General features: G+C 46.3%; 1 protein-coding gene across 1 annotated transcript in view; it reads right to left on the reverse strand.

Annotated features, from left to right (window-relative positions):
* LOC139250115 (probable G-protein coupled receptor 139) overlaps positions 1–22,172 on the reverse strand; it is a 38,489-nt gene that overhangs the window by 9,615 nt on the left and 6,702 nt on the right. The window contains exon 3 of the mRNA XM_070872683.1: positions 23–154. Coding sequence (XP_070728784.1) covers positions 23–154 — 132 coding nt within the window. The remainder of the gene's footprint in view (positions 1–22; positions 155–22,172) is intronic.

The following is a 22,172-nucleotide window of genomic DNA, read 5'->3' on the forward strand; positions in this document are numbered from 1 at the left end:
ATTTGTGGTACCTACTTCATACGGTCCACGTTTGTGATCCGTACAGTAGGCTGGCTATGTCTACATATTCGTAGACCATGAGCTTGGTGCCAGATTTTATGGTGTGATCTTCCAACACTCTCTTCCTCATGCGACCGAAGGCTGCGCTGGTGCACTGGTACCCCCAGAGAGAGTTATAAGTAGATATAAGCAACTGTAATTTTTCCCGTTCGATCAGAGAATATTAACGAGAGATTTAATAGAGGTTTTCAAGAATATGAGGGCTTTGGATAAAGTAACTGAAGAGAAACTCTGCCAGTGGTAGAAGAGTTGTTAACCAGAGGGAAGAGTTTTACGAAAATTAAAAGAGGGAAGATGAGGAGAATTTGTCTTACACTGCGAGTTTGCATCATCTGGATTGTTCTCACTGAAAATGGGATGGAAGCAGATTTAACAATAACTTTTCAATTTGCAGATGACACAAAGAAGAGTGGGAAAGCGGGTTGTGTGGAGGACACAGAGAGGCTGCAAAGAGATTTGGATAGATTAAGCGAATGGGCTAATTTTGCCAGATGGAATACAATGTCGGAAAATGTGAGATCATCCACTTTGGAAAAGAAAACAGTAAAAGAGAATATTATTTGAATGGGGAGAAATTACAACATGCTGCGGTGCAGAGGGACCTGGGGGTCCTTGTGCATGATTCTCAAAAAGTTAGTTTGCAGGTGCAGCAGGTCATCAGGAAGGCGAATGGAATGTTGGCCTTCATTCCGAGAGGGATGGAATACAAAAGCAGGGAAGTCATGCTGCAACTGTACAGGGTATTGGCGAGGCCGCACCAGGAGTACTGCGTGCAGTTCTGGTCACCTTACTTAAGGTAGGATATACTCGCTTTGGAAGGGGTACAGAGACGATTCACTAGGTTGATCCCGGAGATGAGGGGGTTACCTTATGATGATAGATTGAGTAGACGATGTATTTATTCGTTGGAGTCCAGAAGGATGAGGGGTGATCTTATAGAAAAATTGAAAATAATGAACGGGATAGACAAGATAGAGGCAGAGATCTTGTTTCCACTGGTCGGGGAGACTAGAACTCGGGGATACAGCCTCAAAATACCGGGAGTGCGCAATATAAACGGAGTTGAGAAGGAATTTCTTCTCCCAGAGGGTTGTGAATCTGTGGAATGCTCTGCCCAAGGAAGCAGTTGAGGCTAGCTCATTGAATGTATTCAAATCACAGATAAATAGATTTTTAACAATTCAGGGAATTAAGGTTTATGGGGAGCGGACGGGTAAGTGATGCTCAGTCCACGGTCCGATCAGCCATAATCTAGTTGAAAGGCGAAGCAGCCTCGAGGGACAAGATGGCTTACTCCTGTTACTAATTCTTATGTTCTTATGTTCTTATGTAATTGCAATCAATACTGGAATTCCGGTATTTGAAGGGATCTGGGAACAGAACACGGGTGTGGGGCTGATTGAATAGCTCGATCACAGAGCCTGGAGCAGCATTATGAATCGAATGGTCTCTTCTGTGCTGTATGACTCTGTGGTCCTGTGATACCAGAAGCTATTGAGTCCTTGTCTCGTGTGTAGAATCGATGCTGTGCTCTTTTTGAGCCTGTTTCTAATCGTTACTTGTGCTGTGATAAATGCAATAGCGGAAAAGCAAGCACAGTTTAAAATAGAGTTTAAAAAAACTGAAATCATGAAATAATTATGATACCAAAAATGGGGCCATGATGATAAAATCGTTACCAATAAATCCAATGATAATTTCAGGAGAAGCCTCTGTAACCAGCGAAGTGGCAATGGGGAACCAACCTCCAGAGGCAGTGGTTGAGGCGAATAGTACAGAACCATTTAATGGGAAGCAAGATCAACAAATCAGGCATAAAACATTAGAAGATTCTGCTAATACGGTAAGATGCAGAGTTGTGGGTGTTGTGTGGGTGTAGGTTGGTGGTGTGTGTGGTGCATAAACGCCAGCATGGAACAGTCGGTCCGATTGTCTGCTTTGTGTGCTGTACGTGATATGTAATTTGCGTAGCGGAGCATGAGCCCCGCTCTGATCACATCCCGCGCTGGGATTCAATCCACGCATTATAAATCACTGCTCTGATACCTATTACATTATTTGTATCTATTTCCTCTAAGTATCTCAATGATAAATGTAACCAAATCACAGATGAAGGTTGCAGCAGAAGAGAAGCTCGGGCAGGAGGACAGACAGTGGAAATCACGATGGAGACAGAACATGATGCCACCGCTGCTTCAATCGCAACACTCAGCGCTGACGAGTGAAGGAAGTGCCTGAGGAACATGAACCCCAGCCAGAGACAGAAACTGCCAGGCTGAACAGAATGAGTTTAGTAATAATACGACTGACCAACAAAAATGCTGCATCTGTGTTCAATGCTCAGCAATTTGAGGCATGGAGAATGACAACCAGTTCAGGTTAATTTGTACCATCGGCAGGGACATCACAGGGTTAGTTACACAGTAAATTTCTCTATACACCGTCCCATCAAACACTCCCAGTGCAGGTACAGCACGATTTAGACACACAATAAATTTCTCTCTACACTGGCCCATCAAACACGCCCAGGGCAGGAAAAGCACGGGATTAGATACAGAGCAACGCTCATTCTACACCGTCCCATCAAACACTCCCAGGGCAGGTACAGCACAGGTTAGATACAGATTAAAGCTCCCTCTATACTGCCCATCAAATAATTCCAGCGCAGGTACAGCACCGGTTACAAATAGAGTAAACTTCCCTCTACACTGTCCCGATCAAACACTCCCAGGTCAGGTACAGCGGGTTCGATACAAAGGTAAGCTCCTGCACAATATCCAATCAAACAATCCTAGGACAGGTACAGCACGGGTTAGATGCAGAGTAAAGCTCACTCTAGACTTTCCCATCAAACATTCTCATGGCAGGTCCATCACCGGTTTGATACAGAGAAACGCTCCCTCTTAACTGACCCATCAAACTTTCCCAGAGCTGGTGCACACGGGTTAGACACAGATAAATCCCTCTCTACAATGTCCCATTCGGTGTGTGTTGGGCTCAGACCCTCACTGGGTGTGAGAAGAGCCGAACTCAGAACCAGCCTGGATTCAGTAACAGACTTTCGCAATGATCACTGCCTCCCCTCCCTCAGTGATTCCCCTCGCTGGGCTGCTTTGCTACAGTCTCCCCATGCGATCCATGACGAGATTTCAATTCCTCCTTCTGTCGCCCACTCTATATAAATTAATCCACTTTCATCCTGGAACGACTCTATTGACCATCTGCAAGGCCGTGGTTGATTAGCAAAGATGTTATCTGGCTATTGTGAAGGCCCTGAGCTATCACAACAAGAGCTATGCTTAAAACCACACCTCCGCATAAAACACACCAGATGACCACGCGTTGACCTCGGAATCAAAGGAACAATAAAGAAAATCCAAAGATAAACTTGTACAACAATATAAGGCAAGTGACACCTGGATAAGCGACCAATTGGGTTTTCGATCATGCTTTGGAAAAAAACAATCACGCCACTGTTAAGTTCTGTCCACGAGGTCACTCATATGCCAAAAGCTGTACAATTAACGTCTAATATGTACAGTTCATTTGAGATCCTCTCAGGCGGATGGCAAGTGAAATGCTCCCCCTGTCCGTGCTGAAATAATACATCGGTGACCATTATTGAAGGTATCAGTCTGTTGATTCCGGGTTTGTTAATTGAGTAGAAGGGCGATTCTCCCAATCAATTGGCGTAGTTTGCAGGATTCTGAAATGCAAACACGAAACGATGTGGCAGCTGTTGGGGTGAATATCTTTTATTAAATACCACCTCCAAGTTGGAGCTTTTAAACTGTTTACGGGAAAGCAGGAGATCTACAGAGAGAACAAATAAACACGACAAGGAGAGGTCGGAGATCAAGGAATAAGGAAAATTTGGGGTGCGAGTAGGCTAAAATGAGTTTGACCGGCGTGCGGTACTAACGACCAAGAATCGGTCAAAGACACGATGGAGGTTCAAGAGTAGCCCAATCAGGGAATGGTAGTCTCTTAGCAATCTTAGAAATGGCGGGGAATACGACTGGTGACTCTCAGGATCTATACGGAAAATGCTAGCAGGTAAAAACATAACACACAATGAGAGAATGAAGAAATAGGAATGGCAACCAGACGACACAATGGAGAGGCAGGCAAAGTGATTGAGGTGCAAGCCAAGGAATAAAGGAGACCGGGCTCACACGGTAGTTTTAGCCTGCTATCGGGTACAAAATAAAGTGATGGAAAGAAAGGATCAGATAATACAGGAGCTAAAAGCTAAAATAAAATAGATGGAAGAGGCAGAAGTAAGCAGTAGGAAAGTTACAATATGTGCAGCAGTAACTGGGCGACCGACAGCGCAACCTGCACTGCCTGCACCGATAACAATATAACCCCCACTGGAACATTTGAGTGAAGAAATATAGAATCGTAGGGGACCACAGATGGTGAAGGGCAAATACGGGGAGTAGCTTAATCGGAATCGAGCATCTCAGCCCAAGTCGCTGAATTAGTGTCCCTAACGGAAGCCCTCAAAGAGGCAAAAGGTAAAAGGGTAAATATATTTGCAGACAATCGATACGCATTTGGGGTGGTCCACAATTACATGATAGCCTGGAGTCCGCGAGGTGACATGACATCGGTGCGAGGAACAATTCGACACGAGAACATATTTACCGAACAGGTAGAGACTTCCCTCCAGCCCCAGGAATATGCAATAATAAAAATCAAAGCCTATAAGAAAATAACAGACCGGCATCAGCAAGGCAATACATAAGCAGATGAGGCACGTTGGAAATTGCCAGAAGCATGGGACCTATGGGCTAAAATAAGCACCTGTGCGCTTGTGCCGGAAGAAATAAATATGTATAACGTACAGGAGGCAAACCGACAGCAGGGAAATGTTGAATGGCAAAGGCAGGAAGCTAAACAAGGAATGGATGGAATCTGGAGAAAATATTGTAATGTGATAGCCCAGAGTGCATCCGACAACACCTTCTGAGTGTATAGCACGGATATGCACACATCGGTAAGATATGCATGACGAGTTCAATATCCCGATGTTGGTGGTGGAAGGGAATGGGAAGAGATAAAGAAAACTACTGTAGGAAGTGCTTAACATGCGCAAAGCATTACCTTGGTGGAAAAACAAAGTTGAGAATGAGAGAGCAATCCCGACCAAAGGGAGCATGGTAAAACATGCTGACAGGCTTCATGGGCCCACTGTCAAATCGCCAGGGGATAATGTAGTGCTTGGTTATAATAGATCAATTCAGAAAATGGGGTGAAGCAATCACAACAAAAATTGCTCCATGAGACGGTGGCAAGAATATTAGCAGAAGAAATTATACCAAGTTGAGGATTGCCCTTACTGATAGACTCAGATCAGGTTACAAACCTCACTGGTCAAGTAATGAAACAAACATGCTGCCTAATGGGAACCGGGCAGAAATTCCATATCCCCTATCATCCGGAATCATCCGGATAAGTAGAACGAATGAATAGGACCCTGAATAAGGCACTGGCCAAAGTGATCAACGAAAGAGGAAAAGGATGAGTAGATATACTGACTCTCATTTTAACGAAGTTCAGGGCGAGCCGAAACCGGACCATTAGCCGCACGCCTTTCGAACTAATGACAGGAACAGCAATGAGATCACCTGCGTTTCTTGTGATGGGGAGTGATGATATCGGACCTTAGTCAGATCCTACCGGGACGGAGTAGGGAGATTAGTGACACAATTATTTTAACAATTACACGATCTGAGGCATACACCAGGGATCAGCAAGTGATCAAGGACTGGGAAGCTGGCACCAAGGAACAAAAGGCTCAGAAACCTCAGATTGGGAGCAAGGTAACGGTAGAAATATACGCCGAAAAGCCAGGATTCTCAGCAAAATGGACAGGCACTCACCAGGTAATAATGGTAAGCGACAGCTGCATGTTTGTGGCGATAAGGGGAACCGGACGGTGGACACATTGGATACAGTTAAAACATTATGCATAACATGAAACCCTAACCGACTGGTGATGCGCGGAAAACATGTTGTGTTTTACAGGACCTGAGTCCTAGTCGGAGGAATACTGGGTAACTCCATCTTATACCACGACCCAGCGATAAGTTGTCCAGAGGGCTATCAATAAAATATTTCCAATACAAACTCAATCTTTCACGGAAAATGCAAAAGGGGGTAAATTGAACTGGAACGGACAAACCTGAAAAAGTGTCCGTCATGGCTGAACCAATCATGGACATGCACGAATAGCTCGAACCAAGGAAATCCACACAAGTGTGTGTGGGTAAGATAAAACATCACCAGGGAACTGGAGGGGACTACACACAAGCCCATTCGTGAATCACAATGCGGTAATGGTTACTTTTGGGGAATGTTCTTGTGTAAGATAGAGATCCCAAACATCACAAGAGCCCAAAGCAAAACGACCCCAGAACCACAAGGATGCCCAATCATTGACCCCGGAGTTCAAGCAGAGGATTAGAAAGGAAAACAACGAAAGAAAAAATCCACATCATGGTATGCCAAATTATAATTACAAGATAGAGGCAGAGCGGTTGTTCCACTGGTCGGGGAGACTAGAACTAGGGGGCACAGCCTCAAAATACGGGGGATCCAATTTAAAACCGAGTTGAGAAGGTATTTCTTCTCCCAGTGTGTTGTGAATCTGTGGAATTCTCTGCCCATGCAAGTCGTTGATGCTAGCTCATTGAGTGTTTTCAAATCACAGATGGATAGATATTTAACCAATAAGGGAATTAAGGGTTACGGAGAGCGGGCGGGTAAGTGGAGCTGAGTCCACGGCCAGATCAGCCATAATCTATTTGAAAGGCGGAGCAGGCTCGAGGGGCAAGATGGCTTACTCCTGTTCCTAATTCTTATATTATACAGAGTATAAACACAAGGAAGTTATTCGAAATCTTTGTAAATTAGAGATGAGGTCTAATCTACAGTAATGTGTCCAATTCCTGGCTCCACGTTATATGAAGTATATCTGCCTTGAAGATGATGCTGAGGGATTTAACACAAAGATCCCAGGGATGAGGGAATCCCATGACATGGAGAGAATAGAGAGGCTGCGATACTTCTTCTTCGAGCAAAGTGGAATACGACGAGATTTAACAGAGGTGTTCAACATTATTGGATTTATTTACAGGACAGATAGGGTAGACTGCTTCCACTGGGAAGAGGGGCTGTACCATCGGACACATATTTACATAAGAACATAGGAACATAAGAAATAGGAGCTGGAGTGACCATATGGCCCCTCGCCACTGCTCCGCCATTTAATATCATCATGGCTGATTCCATAATGGACTCAGGTCAACATTCCTGTCCGCTACCAATGTCCCCGTATTCCCTTATCGGTTTAGAAACTGTTTCTCTCTATCATAAAGTTATTCAATGACCCAGCTTCCTCAGCTCTCTGAGGCAGCGAATTCTACAGAATTACAACCCTCTGAGAGAAGAAATGCCTTCTCATCTCAGTGTTAAATTGTCGGCCCCTTACTCGAAGATTATGCTTCCTAATTCTAGTCTCCCCCATCAGTGGAAACATCCCATTTGCATCCACTTTCTCGAGCCCCTCGTAATCTTATACGTTTCGATAAGATCACCTCTCATTCGTATATAAGTTAGATACCAAATAAATAGCCACTGGGCTGATGAGGAGAGTTTTTTATGCACCACGTTATCACGATCTGGAATGCACTGCTCGAAAAGGTTTTTGAGGCCGCTTCAACGGTAACTTTCAAAATGTAATTGGATATATCGTTTAAAGGGAAACATTCACAGGGCAATGGGGAAAGAGCACTGTAGTGGGACTAATGGGTAGCACTTTCAAAGAGCCTACACAATCATGATGGTTCGAATGGCCTCATTCTGTGCTGTGTCATTCTGTGATTGCTTTTAAATGTAATTAGTTGAGTAATATATGACTTGGTTTAGTATTAACTGTTATGGGTTACCATCCTTACTTTTACTGACTTGTTATAAGGGATAGAATAATGCATCGGGTTTTGGTTTTGTCAATAATGTGAACGTTGTTGGTAATAAAATCATTGATATCAGGCATGTGGCAAAAGCGACTAAAGAAAGGCTTACTGTTTGTGTACATAATGTCATGGAATCTGAGCAAGTAGATGGGGCCTTGGTTTCATATCTCACAAAAGAGAGCATTATGGACGTTGGCCCACTCCCTCAGTACTGCACTGGAGTGCCAGCCTCGAGCATATGCTGAAGTCTGTGGTGTGGGGCTGGAACCTCTGACATTCCGCCAATGAAGTGAGTGCTCCCATTGAGTCACAGCTGACACTTTGGTGCCAGATCTCGATGTCGAGTGCTTACAGTCGGAATTATCCCCCATGCCCTCCCTGTTTGGAGAAATCGGCCTGCTTTATTTGGTTATTCTATGCAGATCTTGCAGAAAAGGTCAATGGTATTGAGGAGCTATTGTTTTTGAAGCCTGGGAAATATTTTCTTTGTTAACCATACCATTGTTAATAGCAGCGTATAGTGTTGCTGGAAGAGTACAAGAAAGTTCCATTGGTACAGGGTTTCTTTTATTTATCCGTTTATGGGATGTGGCCGTCGCTGGCAAGGCCGTGATTTATTGCCCATCCCTAACTGTCCTTGAGAAGGTGGTGGTGAACCGCCTTCTGCATCCGTTGTTCTCGGTACAACTGAATGGCTCGGTAGACCTTTTCAGAGATCACTTAGACCTAAACTAAATCTGGATCCGCGCTCTTGGTCTGGAGTCACAGATATATGCCAGACTGGGTAAGTACGGTAGATTTCACTGCAATGAAGGAGTTTAATAGATGGGCTTTTAAGACAATCCGGAAATGTTGTTTTCACTATTACGGTAGCTTTCTGGTCACAATTACTGCCAATAGCTTTTTATTGCAGATTTAATTAAATAACTGTACTGAAATGCCCCGGCTGCAATAGTGGGCTTTTATATCTCCAGGTCATTATTGGATTATTAGTCCAGTAACATAACCACTATGCGACCGTTCTCGGTTATGTGAATCGAAATGACTAACTGGCAAGAAACAGGTTAAAGATACCTGGGAACAGGAGGAGGTAACTCGTCTGTTTATATTTCACGGGATGCCAAAAGCGTTGAGAATAAAGCAGTGATATCCTTTTCATTCCTCCGCGCCCTGTAGGAAGGTGAACAGGGGTTGACGCAGCTCGTGACGCAATCTGCTATAACCCCTCATTTCCCCTTCAACAACAACCCTGAAAACATCAGTGAACTCCCCGACCATCAACAAGCGTCTCTCACTCAAATACTTGGTAGTTTATCATTAGGTACCAACCCACTGTATCCATCTGGTAATATTGTTGTCGAGATAGGATTACTTTTTCTCCGTAGAAAACAATGTCCTTCAAATTAAAACTTCTTGAATTATATAATTTTTACACAAATATATCTAACTATAATCTCCGGGCTCTAGGTCAGCACGATCATAGAATCATAGAAATTTACAGCACGGAAAGAGGCCATTTTTGACCTATCCTGTCTCCGCAGGCCGAGCAAGAGCTATCCAGTCTAACCCAACCTTCAAGCTCTGGATCCGTATTCCTGTGGGTTACAGCAGTTTAATTGCACATGCAATGCTCTTTTTAAATGTGGTGAGCATCTCTACCTCTACCTTCCTTTCAGGCAGTGCGTTCCAGACCCCCACCACTCTTGGCATGAATACATTTCCCTTCAAATCCCCTCTAAACCGAAAACCAATTACTTTAAGTCTGTGTCCCTGGTTGTTGGCCACACTGCTAAGGCAAACATCCACTCTATCTCGTCCCTTCATAATTTTATACACCTCAACAATGTCTCCCTTCTCTGTTCGAAACCAACCAACCGCAGCCTATCCAATCTTGCATCATAGCCAACATTCTCCAGTCCAGGCAACATCCTCTTAAATATCCTCTGTACCCTCTCTTGTGCAATCACATCTTTCCTGTTGTAGATGTGCAGGAATTGCACTCTAACTGTGGCTGAACCAGTGTTTTATGCAGTTGAAGTACAACCGGTCTGCTCTTATATTCATCGGTGATACTCTCAGTGAGACTGAATTAAATGTTCAGTTTGTAAATAGTGGTTGAAGAAGAAGTAAAGCAAATCATTTTGTTGGTGTATGTTCCGATTGGGGAATTGGTACCCGTATCACTGAGTGTGTCACGTGTTCACTACGAGTTGGCCTATTGATACGATTATATATTTAACTATCTCTTCAATGAAGTATATATGAGAAATAACAGGTTATTCTGCATCAGCAGAGGGGAGAAATCTCTAATCTTCTCCCATGGGACCTTGTATGTCCATTATTTCCTGAGCCATGATCTGACGTCTTATTCGAAAGCAATGGGCCAATGAGTTCTCTGTCAGTCCTGCGACAGAATACGATTAAATGTCCAAATTCAGAAAGTGGCGTGAATTATCGATACATTTGAATAATTACGGAGAGGTAAAGACACACTTTTGCACCGTGCTTGCATAACACAATTCAGACACCTTGTGTACTAGAATATATCCACACCTGCCATACCAAACCAGTGCGATCTCATGGGACAGGCAAACAAGCAGAAACAAACACTCCAATTTGGGGGGAAAAATCTATGAAATTCCTCTGGGTACAATCTCTGTTATACAGAAGATCACTCTAACCGTGAATTCCCTGACATCCAGCTCTCAGTTGAAGGACTTTAGCGAAATTGCATTCACCACATGAAATGACACCTTGTTCCAGATGTCCATTAATTACCCGGTAAATAACCAGCTCCTTATATCTAAGCTAGTGCTAGCCTTATACAAGTTAAATGTGCGACCGCTGGGTCTGGTTCAGACTGGGACAGCGGCTGATTAGGGAGGGTCTGTTTCAGACTGTGACGGGGGCTGATGAGAGATGGTCTGGTTCAGACTGGGGCAGGAGAATGATTAGTGATTTTCTAATTCAGACTGGGACAGGGACTGATTCGGGAGTTTATGGTTCATACTGGGACAGGAGTGATTGGGTATTTCTGATTCCGACTTGAACAGGGACAGATTAGCGAGTTTCTGGTTCAGTCTGAGACAAGGACTGATTAGATAAGGATCTGCTTTGGTCTGGGAAATGGAAGAATAAGGGAGATTCTGTTTCAGACTGGGACAGGCACTGATTAGGAAGGGTCACGTTCAGTCTGGGAAAGGGAACGATAAGGGTGTTTCGGGTTCAGACTGGGACAGCGAAAAATAGGGAGGCTTTGGTCCAGACAGGGATAGGGACTGAATGGGGAGCTTCTGGTTCAGACTGGGAGCGGGGATTATTATGGAGTTGATGGTTAAGTCTGGGACAGACTGGAACAGGTATTCTGGTTCAGACTCGGACAGGGACAGATTAGGAAAGGTGTAGTTCAGACTGGGACAGGGCTGATTCGTGAGTTTCTGGTTCAGCTTGTGACAGGGTCTGATTTCGGAGTTTCTGGCTCAGTCTGGGACAGGAACTGATTAGGGAGCTTCTGGTTCAGACTTTGACAGTGTCTGATTTGGGACGGTCTGCTTCAGATAGAGACAGGGATTGATTAGGGAGTTTCTTGTTCAGTCTGGGATTGGGACTGATCACACAGTTTCTGGTTCAGACTGGGCAGGCAATGATTAGAGAGATTCTGGTTCAGCCTGGATAGGGTCTGGTTAAGGACGGACAGGTTCAGCGTACGACAGGGACTGATTCTCGAGTTTTTTGTTCAGACTAGGATAGGACTGATTAGGAATATTTTGCTTCATTCTGGAACAGTGACTGATTCGGGAGTTTCCAGTTCAGACTGCGACAGTTGCTGATTAGGGAGTTTCTGTTTCAGTGTGTGAGAGGAACTGATAAGGGAATTTCAGGTTCAGTCTGGAACAGGGACTGATTAGTGAGTTTCGGATTCAGTCTGTGACAGAAACTAATTCGGGAATTTCTGTTCAGTCTGGGACATGGATTGACTTGAGCGTTTCTGGTTTAGTCTGTGACAAGAACTGATTCGGAATTTCCTGATTCAGTCTGGGACAGGGACGTATTAGGTTGTTTCTGCTTCAGACAGGGACAGATACGGATTAGAGTGTTTCGGGTTCAGTCTGGGACAGGGATTGATTATGGAGTTTCTGGTTCACACTGGGATAGGGACTGATTAAGGAGTTTCTATTAAATCTGGGACAGGGACTGATTAGGTAGTTTCTGGTTCAGACTGAGACAGGGTCTGATTCTAGAGTTTCTGGTTCAGACTGGGAAAGGAACGGATTAGGGAGTTTCTGGTTCAGTCTGGGCAGAGACTGATTATGGACTTTTTGGGTCAGACTTCGAGAGGTACTGAATAGGGAGTATCTGGTTTAGTCTGGGAGAGGGACTGATTCGGGAGTTTCATGTTCAGTCTGGGATAGGGACTGATTAGGGAGTTTCTGGATCAGTCTTGGATAGGGACTGATTAGGGACTTTCTGTTTCAGTCTAGACAGGGACTGATTGAGATCTTTCTGGTTCAGACTGTGACAGGACCTGATTAGCGAGGGTCTGGTTCAGTCTGGGATAAAGACTAATTATGGAGTTTCTGGTTCAGGCCACGGGATGTACTGAATAGGGAGTATCAGGTTCATTCTGGGAAATTGACTGATTCGGGAGCTCTGGTTCAAACTGGAAGACGGACTCGTTCGGGAGTTTCTGGTTCAGACTGGGACAGGTACAGATTAGGGCGTTTCTGGTTCAGACTGGGAAAGGGACTGATTTGGGAGTTTCTGGTTCAGACTGCGACAGGGACTGATTAGGAACTTTCTGGTTCAGACTTGGAGAGGAACTGATTAGGACGTTTCTGGCTGAGACTAGGACAGGGACCGATTAGGGAGTTCCTGGTTCAGTCTGGGACAGGGAAAGATGAGTGAGTTTCTGGTTCAGTCTGGGACAGTTGCTAATTAGGGAGTTTGCGGTTCAGACTGGGACAGGGACTGATTAGTGAGGGTCTGGTTCAGTTTGGGACATAGAAACATAGAAAATTGTTGCAGGAGTTGGCCATTCGGTCCTTCTAGCCTGCACCACCATTCAATAAGATCATGGCTGAGCATGCACCTCAGTACCCCTTTCCTGCTTTCTCTCCATATCCCTTTTTCCACTGATCTGTAAGGGTAATATGTAACTCACTCTTTAATATATCCAATGAACTGGCATCAACAACTCTGTGCGGCAGGAACTTCGACCGATTAACAACTCTCTGAGTGAAGAGGTTTCTCCTCATCTCAGTCCTAAATGGCCTACCCGTTATCTGAAGACTTTGTCCCCTTGCGATGGGCTTCCCCAACATCGGGAACATTCTACCCGCATGTAACCTATACTGTAACCGTCAGAATCGTGTATGATACTATGAGATTGGGACAGGGACTGATTTGGGAGGGTCTGATTCAGTATGGGACGGGGAATTGAATAGGGAGTTTCATTTTCAGACTGGGAAAGGTACTGATTAGCGAGTATCTGGTTCAGTCTGGTTCAGGGGCCGATTACTGTGTTTCCGGGTCAGTCTGTGATGGAGAGTTGTTTAGGGAGAGTCTGGGTCAGACTGGGAGAGTGAATGATTCTGGAGTTTCTGGTTCTGACTTGGACAGGGGCTGATTAGGGAGGGTTTGGTGCACTCTGGGATGGGGACTAATCGTGGAGTTTTTGTTTCAGACTCAAAGAGGTACTGAATCGGGAGTATCTGGTTCAGTCTGGGATAAGAACTGATTAGGGACGTTTTGGTTCTGTCTGGGATAATGACTGATTCGGGAATTTCTGGTTCAGTTTGGGACAGGGGCTGATTATGTAGTTGCGAGTTCAGACTGCGACAGGGTCTTATTAGGGAGGGTTTGGTTCACTCTGGTAACGGGACTGATTATTGATTTTCTGGTTAAGACGAGGAGGTGTACTGAACAGGGAGTATCTGATTGAGTCTGGGGTAGGGACTGATTAGGGCGTTTCTGGTTCAAACTGGGAAAGGGAATGATTTGGGAGTTTCTGGTTCATATTGGGAAAGGGACGGATTAGGGTGTTTCTGGTTCAGTCTGCGAGACGGTCTGATTAGGGTGTTCCTGGCTTAGACGAGGACAGGGACCGACTAGGGAGTTTCTGGTTCAGACTGGGACTGGGGCTGATTAGGTTGTTTCCTGTTCTGACTGGGACAGGGACTGCTTAGAGAGGGTCCGGTTCAGTTTGGGGCTGAGAAACATAGAAACATAGAAAATAGTTGCAGGATTAACTATTCGGTCCTTCGAGCCTGCACCACCATTCAATAAGATTATGGCTGATCATTCACCTCAGTACCGTTTTCTTGCTTCCTCTCCATACCCCTTGATCCCCTTAGCCATAAGGGCCATATCTAACTCACTCTTGAATATATCCATTGAACTGCCATCAATAGCTCTCTCCGGTAGGTAATTCCACAGGTTAACAACGCTCTGAGTGAAGAAGTTTCTCCTCATCTCAGTCCTAAATGGCCTACACTTTATCCTAAGAATGCGTCCCTTGGTTATGGGCTTCACCAAGATCGGAAGATTCTACCCGCATGTAACCTATCGTGTAACTGACAGAATAGTATATGTTTCTATGAGATTGGGGCAGGGACTGATTAGGGAGGGTCTGGTTCATTTTGGAACAGGGGTTGATTAGGGAGTTTCATGTTCAGTCTGGGACCGGGACTGATTCAGGAGTTTCTGGTTCCTGTTGTGACGATGAATGGTTACGGAGTTTCTGGTCCAGACTGGGACAGGGACTGATTATGGACTTTCTGATAATGTCTGGGGCAGGGACTGATTGCGGAGTTTCTGGTTTAGACTGGGACAGGGATTGATTAGGGAGTTTCTGGTTCATTCGCAGACAAGTACAAATTAGGGCGTTTCTGGTTCAGACTGGGAAATTGACAGATTAGGGAGTTTCTGTTTCTGTCTAGGAAAGGACTGATTAGGAATCTTGTGGTTCATACTGGGAAATGTTCTGAATAGGGAGGGTTTGGTTCATTCTGGGACAGGGACGAATTAAGGATTTTCTGGTCAGACTGGGAGGGGGACTGATTATGATGTTTCTGGTTCAGACTAGGAGAGGGTCTGATTAGGGAGTTTTTGGTTCAGACTGGGAGTGTGGCTGATTAGGGAGTTTCTTGTACAAACTGGGAGAGGGACTGATTCGGGAGTTTCTGCTTCAGCCTGGTTTAGACCTGGTCGGTGGCTGGTGCAGTCGGTTTGGTTCAGTCTATTTCTCTCTGGTACAGGGGCTGGCGGGGACCGGTCTGGGTCAGTCTGGTTCAGACTGGGACGGAGAATTGTGAAGGAGGTCTGGGTCTGTCTGAATCTGACTGGGTCAGTGGATGGTGAGGAAGATTCTGATTCAGTCTGATTCAGGATGGGACAGAGGCTGGTGACAGAGGGTTTGGCTCAATGTGGTTCACACTGCGACAGGAGATGGTGAGGGATGGTTTGGGTCAGTGTTTTTCATACTGGGACAGAGGATGGTGATGGAGGTCCACTTCCGTCTGGTGCATACTATGACAGTGCCTGGTGAGGGGGTCGATTTCACTCTATTGAAGACTGGAACAGTGGATGGTGGGAGCATCTGGTTCAGTCTGATTCAATCTGGGACAGGCGCTCGTGAGGCAGTGTCTGTTTCAGTCTGCTACGGAATGGGACAGGAGCGAGTGGTGACGATTGTGCTTCAGCATTGCACAGGGACTGGTGGGCGGATCTGGTTCCGTCTTGTTCACCCTGAAACAGAGACTGGTGAGAGTATCTGAATCAATCTGCAACAGGACTGGTGAAGGAGAGTCTATGTCAGTCTGGTTCAGACTGGGACAGGGGATGATGAGTGAAGGTGTGGTTTAGTCTGCACAGGGACTGGTGAGAGGGCGGGGGGGGGCGTCGGACAGGAGACCGTGAGAGAGGTTCTGGTTGAAACTCGGACAGTGGCCGATGAGAGTTTTCAATTTATGACTTGTGGTATCAATCGAAGATGATCAGTGATTAATTCTCCCCCGAGCCCGAGTCAGCTTCTTCAAGGGAGTATAGCTGCTGTGGAGAAATGACAAAGCTGTTCACCTGTGGGGCCTGGAATGGGGGAGATATGTCTTCTCCGTTTCGTGACCCAATCGCTCATGTCTGTTAGCCAAAGTTTTGGGTTCTGGGAGAGGATTGAGCAAACAATCCTTTGGAGAGACAATGATCCCACTGTCCCAGGTCGATTGCTCTAAACTGTGGGGCCTGCGGTGGGAGTGAGTGTGATTTTCTGTAGGGTCCGTGTGATTCCCGTGGTGTCTGTGGCTTCACAGAGTGCAGCTGGGAATTGTAGGATTCGGTCCGGATCCGATTCTGGATTCATGGCAAGAAGGTGTGGAGTAGATTCCCTTCTAGCTGCAATTCCTCGAACACTGACTTCCCCAGGGGCAGTGTGTAATCTCCCTGTGGAGTGCAGTGTCTGACCCTGAGCTGCTCCAGGGAGGCGGCAGTGTGTGATGTCCCTGTGGGCTGCAGTGATTGACCTGAGCTGCCCCAGGGAGAGGGCAGTGTGTGATGTCCCTGTAGGGTGCAGTACGTTCTGAGTCTGACCATTAGCAGCCACAGGGAGGGGGCAGTGTGCGATCTGCCTGAGGGGTGCAGTGTCTCACCCTGAGCTGCCCCAGGGAGGGAGCAGTGTGTGATGTCACTGTAGGGTGCAGTACATTCTGAGTCTGACCCTTAGCGGCCACAGGGATGGGGCAGTGTGTGATGTCCCTGTGGGGTGTAGTACGTTCTGAGTCTGACCTTCGCTGCCACAGGGATGGGGCAGTGTGTGATGTCCCTGTAGCGTGTAGTACGTTCTGAGTCTGACCCTTAGCTGCCACAGGATGGGGCAGTGTGTGATGTCCCTGTGGGGTTCAGTGTCTCACCCTGAGCTACCCCAGGGAGGGAGCAGTGTGTGATGTCCCTGTGGGGTGCAGTACATTCTGAGTCTGACACTTAGCTGCCACAGGGATGGGGCAGTGTGTGATGTCCCTGTGGTGTGCAGTGTCTGACCCTCAGCTGGCCGAGGGAAAGGTCGTTGCGTGATGTTCCTGTGTGGTGCAGTGTCTGATCCTGAGCTGCCCCAGGGAGCGGGCAGTGTGTGACGTCAATATGTGGTCGGGGGAGGGGGGAGCACTTTGAGCAGTGAGTGACTGTGAGCTGCCCCAGGGAGGGGGCAGTGTGTGATGTCCCTGTGGGGGGTTGGCACTTTATGCAGCGAGTGACCCTGAGCCGGCCGTGTCTAATGTCTCTGTGGAGAGCAGTATTTTGCAATGATGACCCAGAACTGCCCCAGGGAGGGGATAATGTGTGATGTCCCTGTGGAGAGCAGTGTGTTCAGTGTCTGACCCTGAACTGCCCCAGGGAGGTGATAACGTGTGATGTCCCTGTGGAGAGCAGTGTGTTCAGTGTCTGACCCTGAGCTGCCCCAGGGAGGGGATAATGTGTGATGTTCCTGTGGGGTGCAGTGTGTTCAGTGTCGGACCCTGAGCTGCCCCAGGGAGGTGGTAATATGTGCTGTCCCTGTGGGGTGCAGTGTGTTCAGTGTCTGATCGTGAGCTGCCCCAGGGTGGGGATAATGTGTGATGTTCCTGTGGGGTGCAGTGTGTTCAGTGTCTGACCGTGAGCTGCCCCAAGGAGGGAGCAGTGTGTGATGTCCATGTGGGGGGTCGGGGGGGTGGGGTCAGGGGGTGGCACTTTGAGCAGTGAGTGACTGTGAGCTGCCCCGACGAGGGGGCAGTGTGTGATGTGCCTGCGTAAGATTAAATTGGAACTCTCTTTGGACTGTCCGCTCAAAAGACTGAAGCTGACACCACAGTGCGAATAGTTCAGATTTTATTTAAGAATAAACGAGAATTAATAACGGAGTTGAGCAGAATTTTCTAATTAAAAATGAGAATGATATTACTCGTGATGGTGATTTGGGAAGGGGGAAGGATTATTCCTCATTCCTGCTACTGGTATACCGTCTGCCCCTCTCTGGATCGGTGCCTTTCCTGACTACGATCACGATGAGAATAATCCAAATTCACGAAGATACACCCCAGGAACGGAGCCACCGAAAAATCTGTCCAACCGTGTATCTCCTAGTGTGGATTATTAAAAATTTCACACTCACACGAAACGTCATTTATAGAGAAAAGTGTTGTTTATTAAAACCACATTCAACAACGGAGATCCAGCCTCATTAGTACCGATACTGACTGCTCTCAACGCCGATCTCAAGGGACAAGCTACGCAGTTACATTCTTATACAGTTCAAATACAGTCAAAATGGTGGAACTACGCGAGGAAGTGTTCCATTGGTTAATACAGGTTACAGCAATTTCATTTGGTGGTACAGTTACATTAATTTTATTGGATACAGTAAATTCTAATGATTCCATTGGAACATTCAGTTCTGGCGACTGTTGCTGGGGAAAATCCTCTGCAGGTTTTGTGTTACTTTTCTGCGAAGGTCTACCCTGGCTAATTGTCAGGCTAATGTTCTTGGCAGGCATATGACTCCCCTCTGCTTAAAAGAGGCATTGTCCCTTTTATCTCCTGTGGCTGGAACATCGTGGCCTCCTCTCATTATATTTGTGAGGTGTCTACATAAATCTTATGGGTGCACTTATCTCCTTAGAGAATTTCTCTGACTGTAGTGTTTCTGCCTAATACAGCTATTCTACCATGAACGCATTTAAATCTTGCTCTCAGACTTTTTTACTTTATTTAAATTACACCTAATTACTTTACCCCTAATTCAGGTATTTCCCTCTTACACTCCTATAGATTCACATCTTCCCAGTCTGGAGCCTGGGACCCTCTGTCTCCAGGCATTGGTTTTGGCAGATCTTATCTTCACCCTCAGTACAAGCTTTTTCTGTTATGTTTTTCATCTTCCATGCTGACGACGCAACACAGGATTTTGATAGGAATGAGTACTAACTAAGTGCATTACAGTTTGATTTGTAAAAACGATTTATCATTTATTATTTTCAACAGTTTGCAAATGTTCTTTGTGATTCTACGTTCAGAGAAGCGTGATAAGCGATAAACTAAGACAGATCTGAGCTCCTCGGTGCTATTTCCCAGTGATAATATGTTTGTTTCCGATTGATAATGTGTGATGTAACACCATAGTAACTGGTGGCAGAGCCAGATCTTTACGTCAGCAGAAAATCCAAAGCAGTGTCTTTGTCTTTGCAGAAGCAAGCTTTTCAATGAACGTCTTTGGTTCATTTTACACTTGCAATACCTCATCCCTCAAAATATTCTACGAAGCCTGTATTCTTACAGGTGCATGCAGGTTGTGATCACCTTGTGAGGTGCAGTTTGTTGAGGTCATGTCCCTGAGCTGCCCCAGGGAGCGGCCAATGTGTGTTGTCCCTGTAGGGTGCAGTTCCTGATTCTTAGCTGCCCCAAGGAGGGTGCAGCGTCTGATGTCCCTGTGGTGTGCAGTGAGTTCAGTGTCCGGCCCTGAGCAGCCACAGAGATGGCGCCGTGTGTGATGTCCCTGTGGGGTGCAGTAAGGCGTGAGTCTGACCCTGGGCTGCCCCAGGGACGGGGCAGTGTTTGATGCCCTTGTGTGCTGCAGTGTCTGACCCTGAGCTGCTCCAGGGAGCGGGGAGTGTATGATGTCCCTCTGCGGTGTAGTATGTTCAGTATCTTACCCTGAGCTGCCCCGGGGTGCAGGCAGTGCGTGATGTCCTGTGGGGTGAAGTAAGGCGTGAGTCTTACCCTGAGCTGCCCCAGGGAGGGGGTAGTGTGTGTTGAACTGTGGGGTGCAGTTTCTGACCTGAGATGCCCCAGGGAGGGGCGGTGTTTGATGTCCTTTTGGGGTGCAGTGTCTGACCCTGAGCTGCCCCATGGAGCGGGCAAAGTGTGATGACGCTGTGGGGTGCAGAATGCTCAGTGTCTGACCCTGAGCTGCCCCAGGGAGGGGGCAGTGTGAAATGTCACTGTGGGATGCAGTAAGTGGTGAGGCTGACGCTGAGCAGCCCCACGGAGGGGCAGTGTATGATGTTCCTGTAGGGTGCAGTATGTACAGTGTCTGACCCAGAGCTGCCCCAGTGAGGGTGCAGTGTGTGATGTCCCTGTGTGGAGCTGTATGCTCAGAATCTGATCCTGAGCTCTCCTCACACATACTTTTCTCGGGGACATTTCCGCGCCTCTCAGTTGGAATTAAATTGTGGGACATCCCCATCTGCTGGACGCAGGTGGCACTACTGAACAGATCGTGATGGCTCAGATCATTCACAGAGTAATCTAATTGCAACGTCCGGCCAGAAGAATTAATCTTATCTTCGGTTGTATTGACGACATACTTGTTAATTTACAGTATTGGAAGTAAGCCTTTAAAGAGCCCATCACTCTTTCCTTTATTTGAAAAATATATCCAGAATATTAACCACAGCTCAGGTACAGTTCAGACCTTGATGTGATTAAAACTAGCACTAACATCAGAAGTGAACAGGGGGAATCTTTTGTGAACTGCTCGGTGTGTGTTTCAGTAGATAACTCTAATAAGTACCTCCCTTCCCACACTGGGAGCAGGTGAACATAGACAGAGAGAAACAGAGAAAATAGGTGCAGGAGTAGGCCAATCTGCAGTTCGGGAGTGCACCGTCATTCAATAAGATCATGGCTTGAACATTCGCTCAATACACCTTTCCTGCTTTCTCTCCATACCCCTTGATCCCCTTAGCCGTAAGGGCCATATCTAACTCCCTCTTGAATATATCCAATGAAGTGGCATCAACCAATGTCTGCGGCAAGGTATTCCATAGGTTGAGAACTCTCTGAGTGAAGAAGTTTCTGCTCATCTCAGTCCTAAATGGCAAACCTCATGTCCTAAGACAAAGTTCCTGGTTCTGGACTTCCCTAACATCGGGAACATTCTTTCCACATCTAACCTTTCCAGTTGCCTCAGAATCCTATACGTTTCTGTGAGATCCCCTCTCATCCTTCTAAACTCCAGTGAATCAAGGCGCAGTTGATCCAGTCTCTCCTCACATGACAGTCCTGCCATCCCGGGAATCAGTCTGGTGAACCTTCGCTGCACTCCCTCTATAGCAAGAACGTCCTTCCTCAGATTAGGGGAACAAACTGAACACAATACACCAGGTGAGGCCTCACCAAGGCCCTGTACAACAGCAGTAATACCTCCCTGTTCCTATCCACAAATCCACGTGCTATAAAGGCCACACTGCAATTTTCCTTCTTCACTGCCTGCTGTACCTGCATATCAACTTTCAACGCCTGATGAACCATGATACCAAGGTCTCGTTCCATCTTCCCTTTTCTTAATGTGCCGCCATTCAGATAATATTCTGCGTTTCGTATTTTTGCCACCAATTGCACATTATACTGCATCTGCCATGCATTTGTCCACTCACCTTAACTGCCCAAGTCACCCTGCAGCCCTTTAACGTCCTCCTCACAGCTCACCCCGCCACCCAGTTTAGTGTCATCAGCAAACTTGGAGATATTACAATTAATTCCTTCATCTAAATCGTTAATGTATGTTATAAAGAGCTGGGGTCACAGTACTGTGCACTGCTGCACTCCACTATTCACTGCCTGCCATTCTGAAAAGGAACATTTATCACGACTCTCTGCTTCCTGTCTGCCAAACAGTTCTCTATCTACGTCAGTACACTACCACCAATAACATGCGCTTTGATATTGCAGACCAATCTCTCGTGCAGGACCTTGTCAAAAGCCTTTCGAAAGTCAAATACACCACATCCACTGGTTCTCCCTTGTCCACTCTGCTAGTTGCATCCCAAAAAAATGCCAGACAATTCGACAAGCATGATTTCCCTTTCATAAATCCATGCTGACTTGATCCGATTTTGTCGCTGCTTTCCAAATGCACTGCTATTCATCCTTAACGATTGATTACAACAGTTTCCCCACCACTGATGTCAGTCTAACTAGTCCATAATTATCAGTTTTCTCTCTCCCTTCTTTTTTAAAAAGTGGTGCTACGTTAGCTACCCTCCAGTCCATAGGAACTGATCGAGAATCGATAGACTGTTGGAAAATGATCACAAATGCATCCACTATTTCGAGGGCCACTTTCTTAAGTACTCTGTTTGCAGTCTGTCAAGCTCCCGGTATTTATCG

This window comes from Pristiophorus japonicus, unplaced genomic scaffold (assembly GCF_044704955.1).
Source record: "Pristiophorus japonicus isolate sPriJap1 unplaced genomic scaffold, sPriJap1.hap1 HAP1_SCAFFOLD_35, whole genome shotgun sequence".
Taxonomy (NCBI): domain Eukaryota; kingdom Metazoa; phylum Chordata; class Chondrichthyes; family Pristiophoridae; genus Pristiophorus; species Pristiophorus japonicus.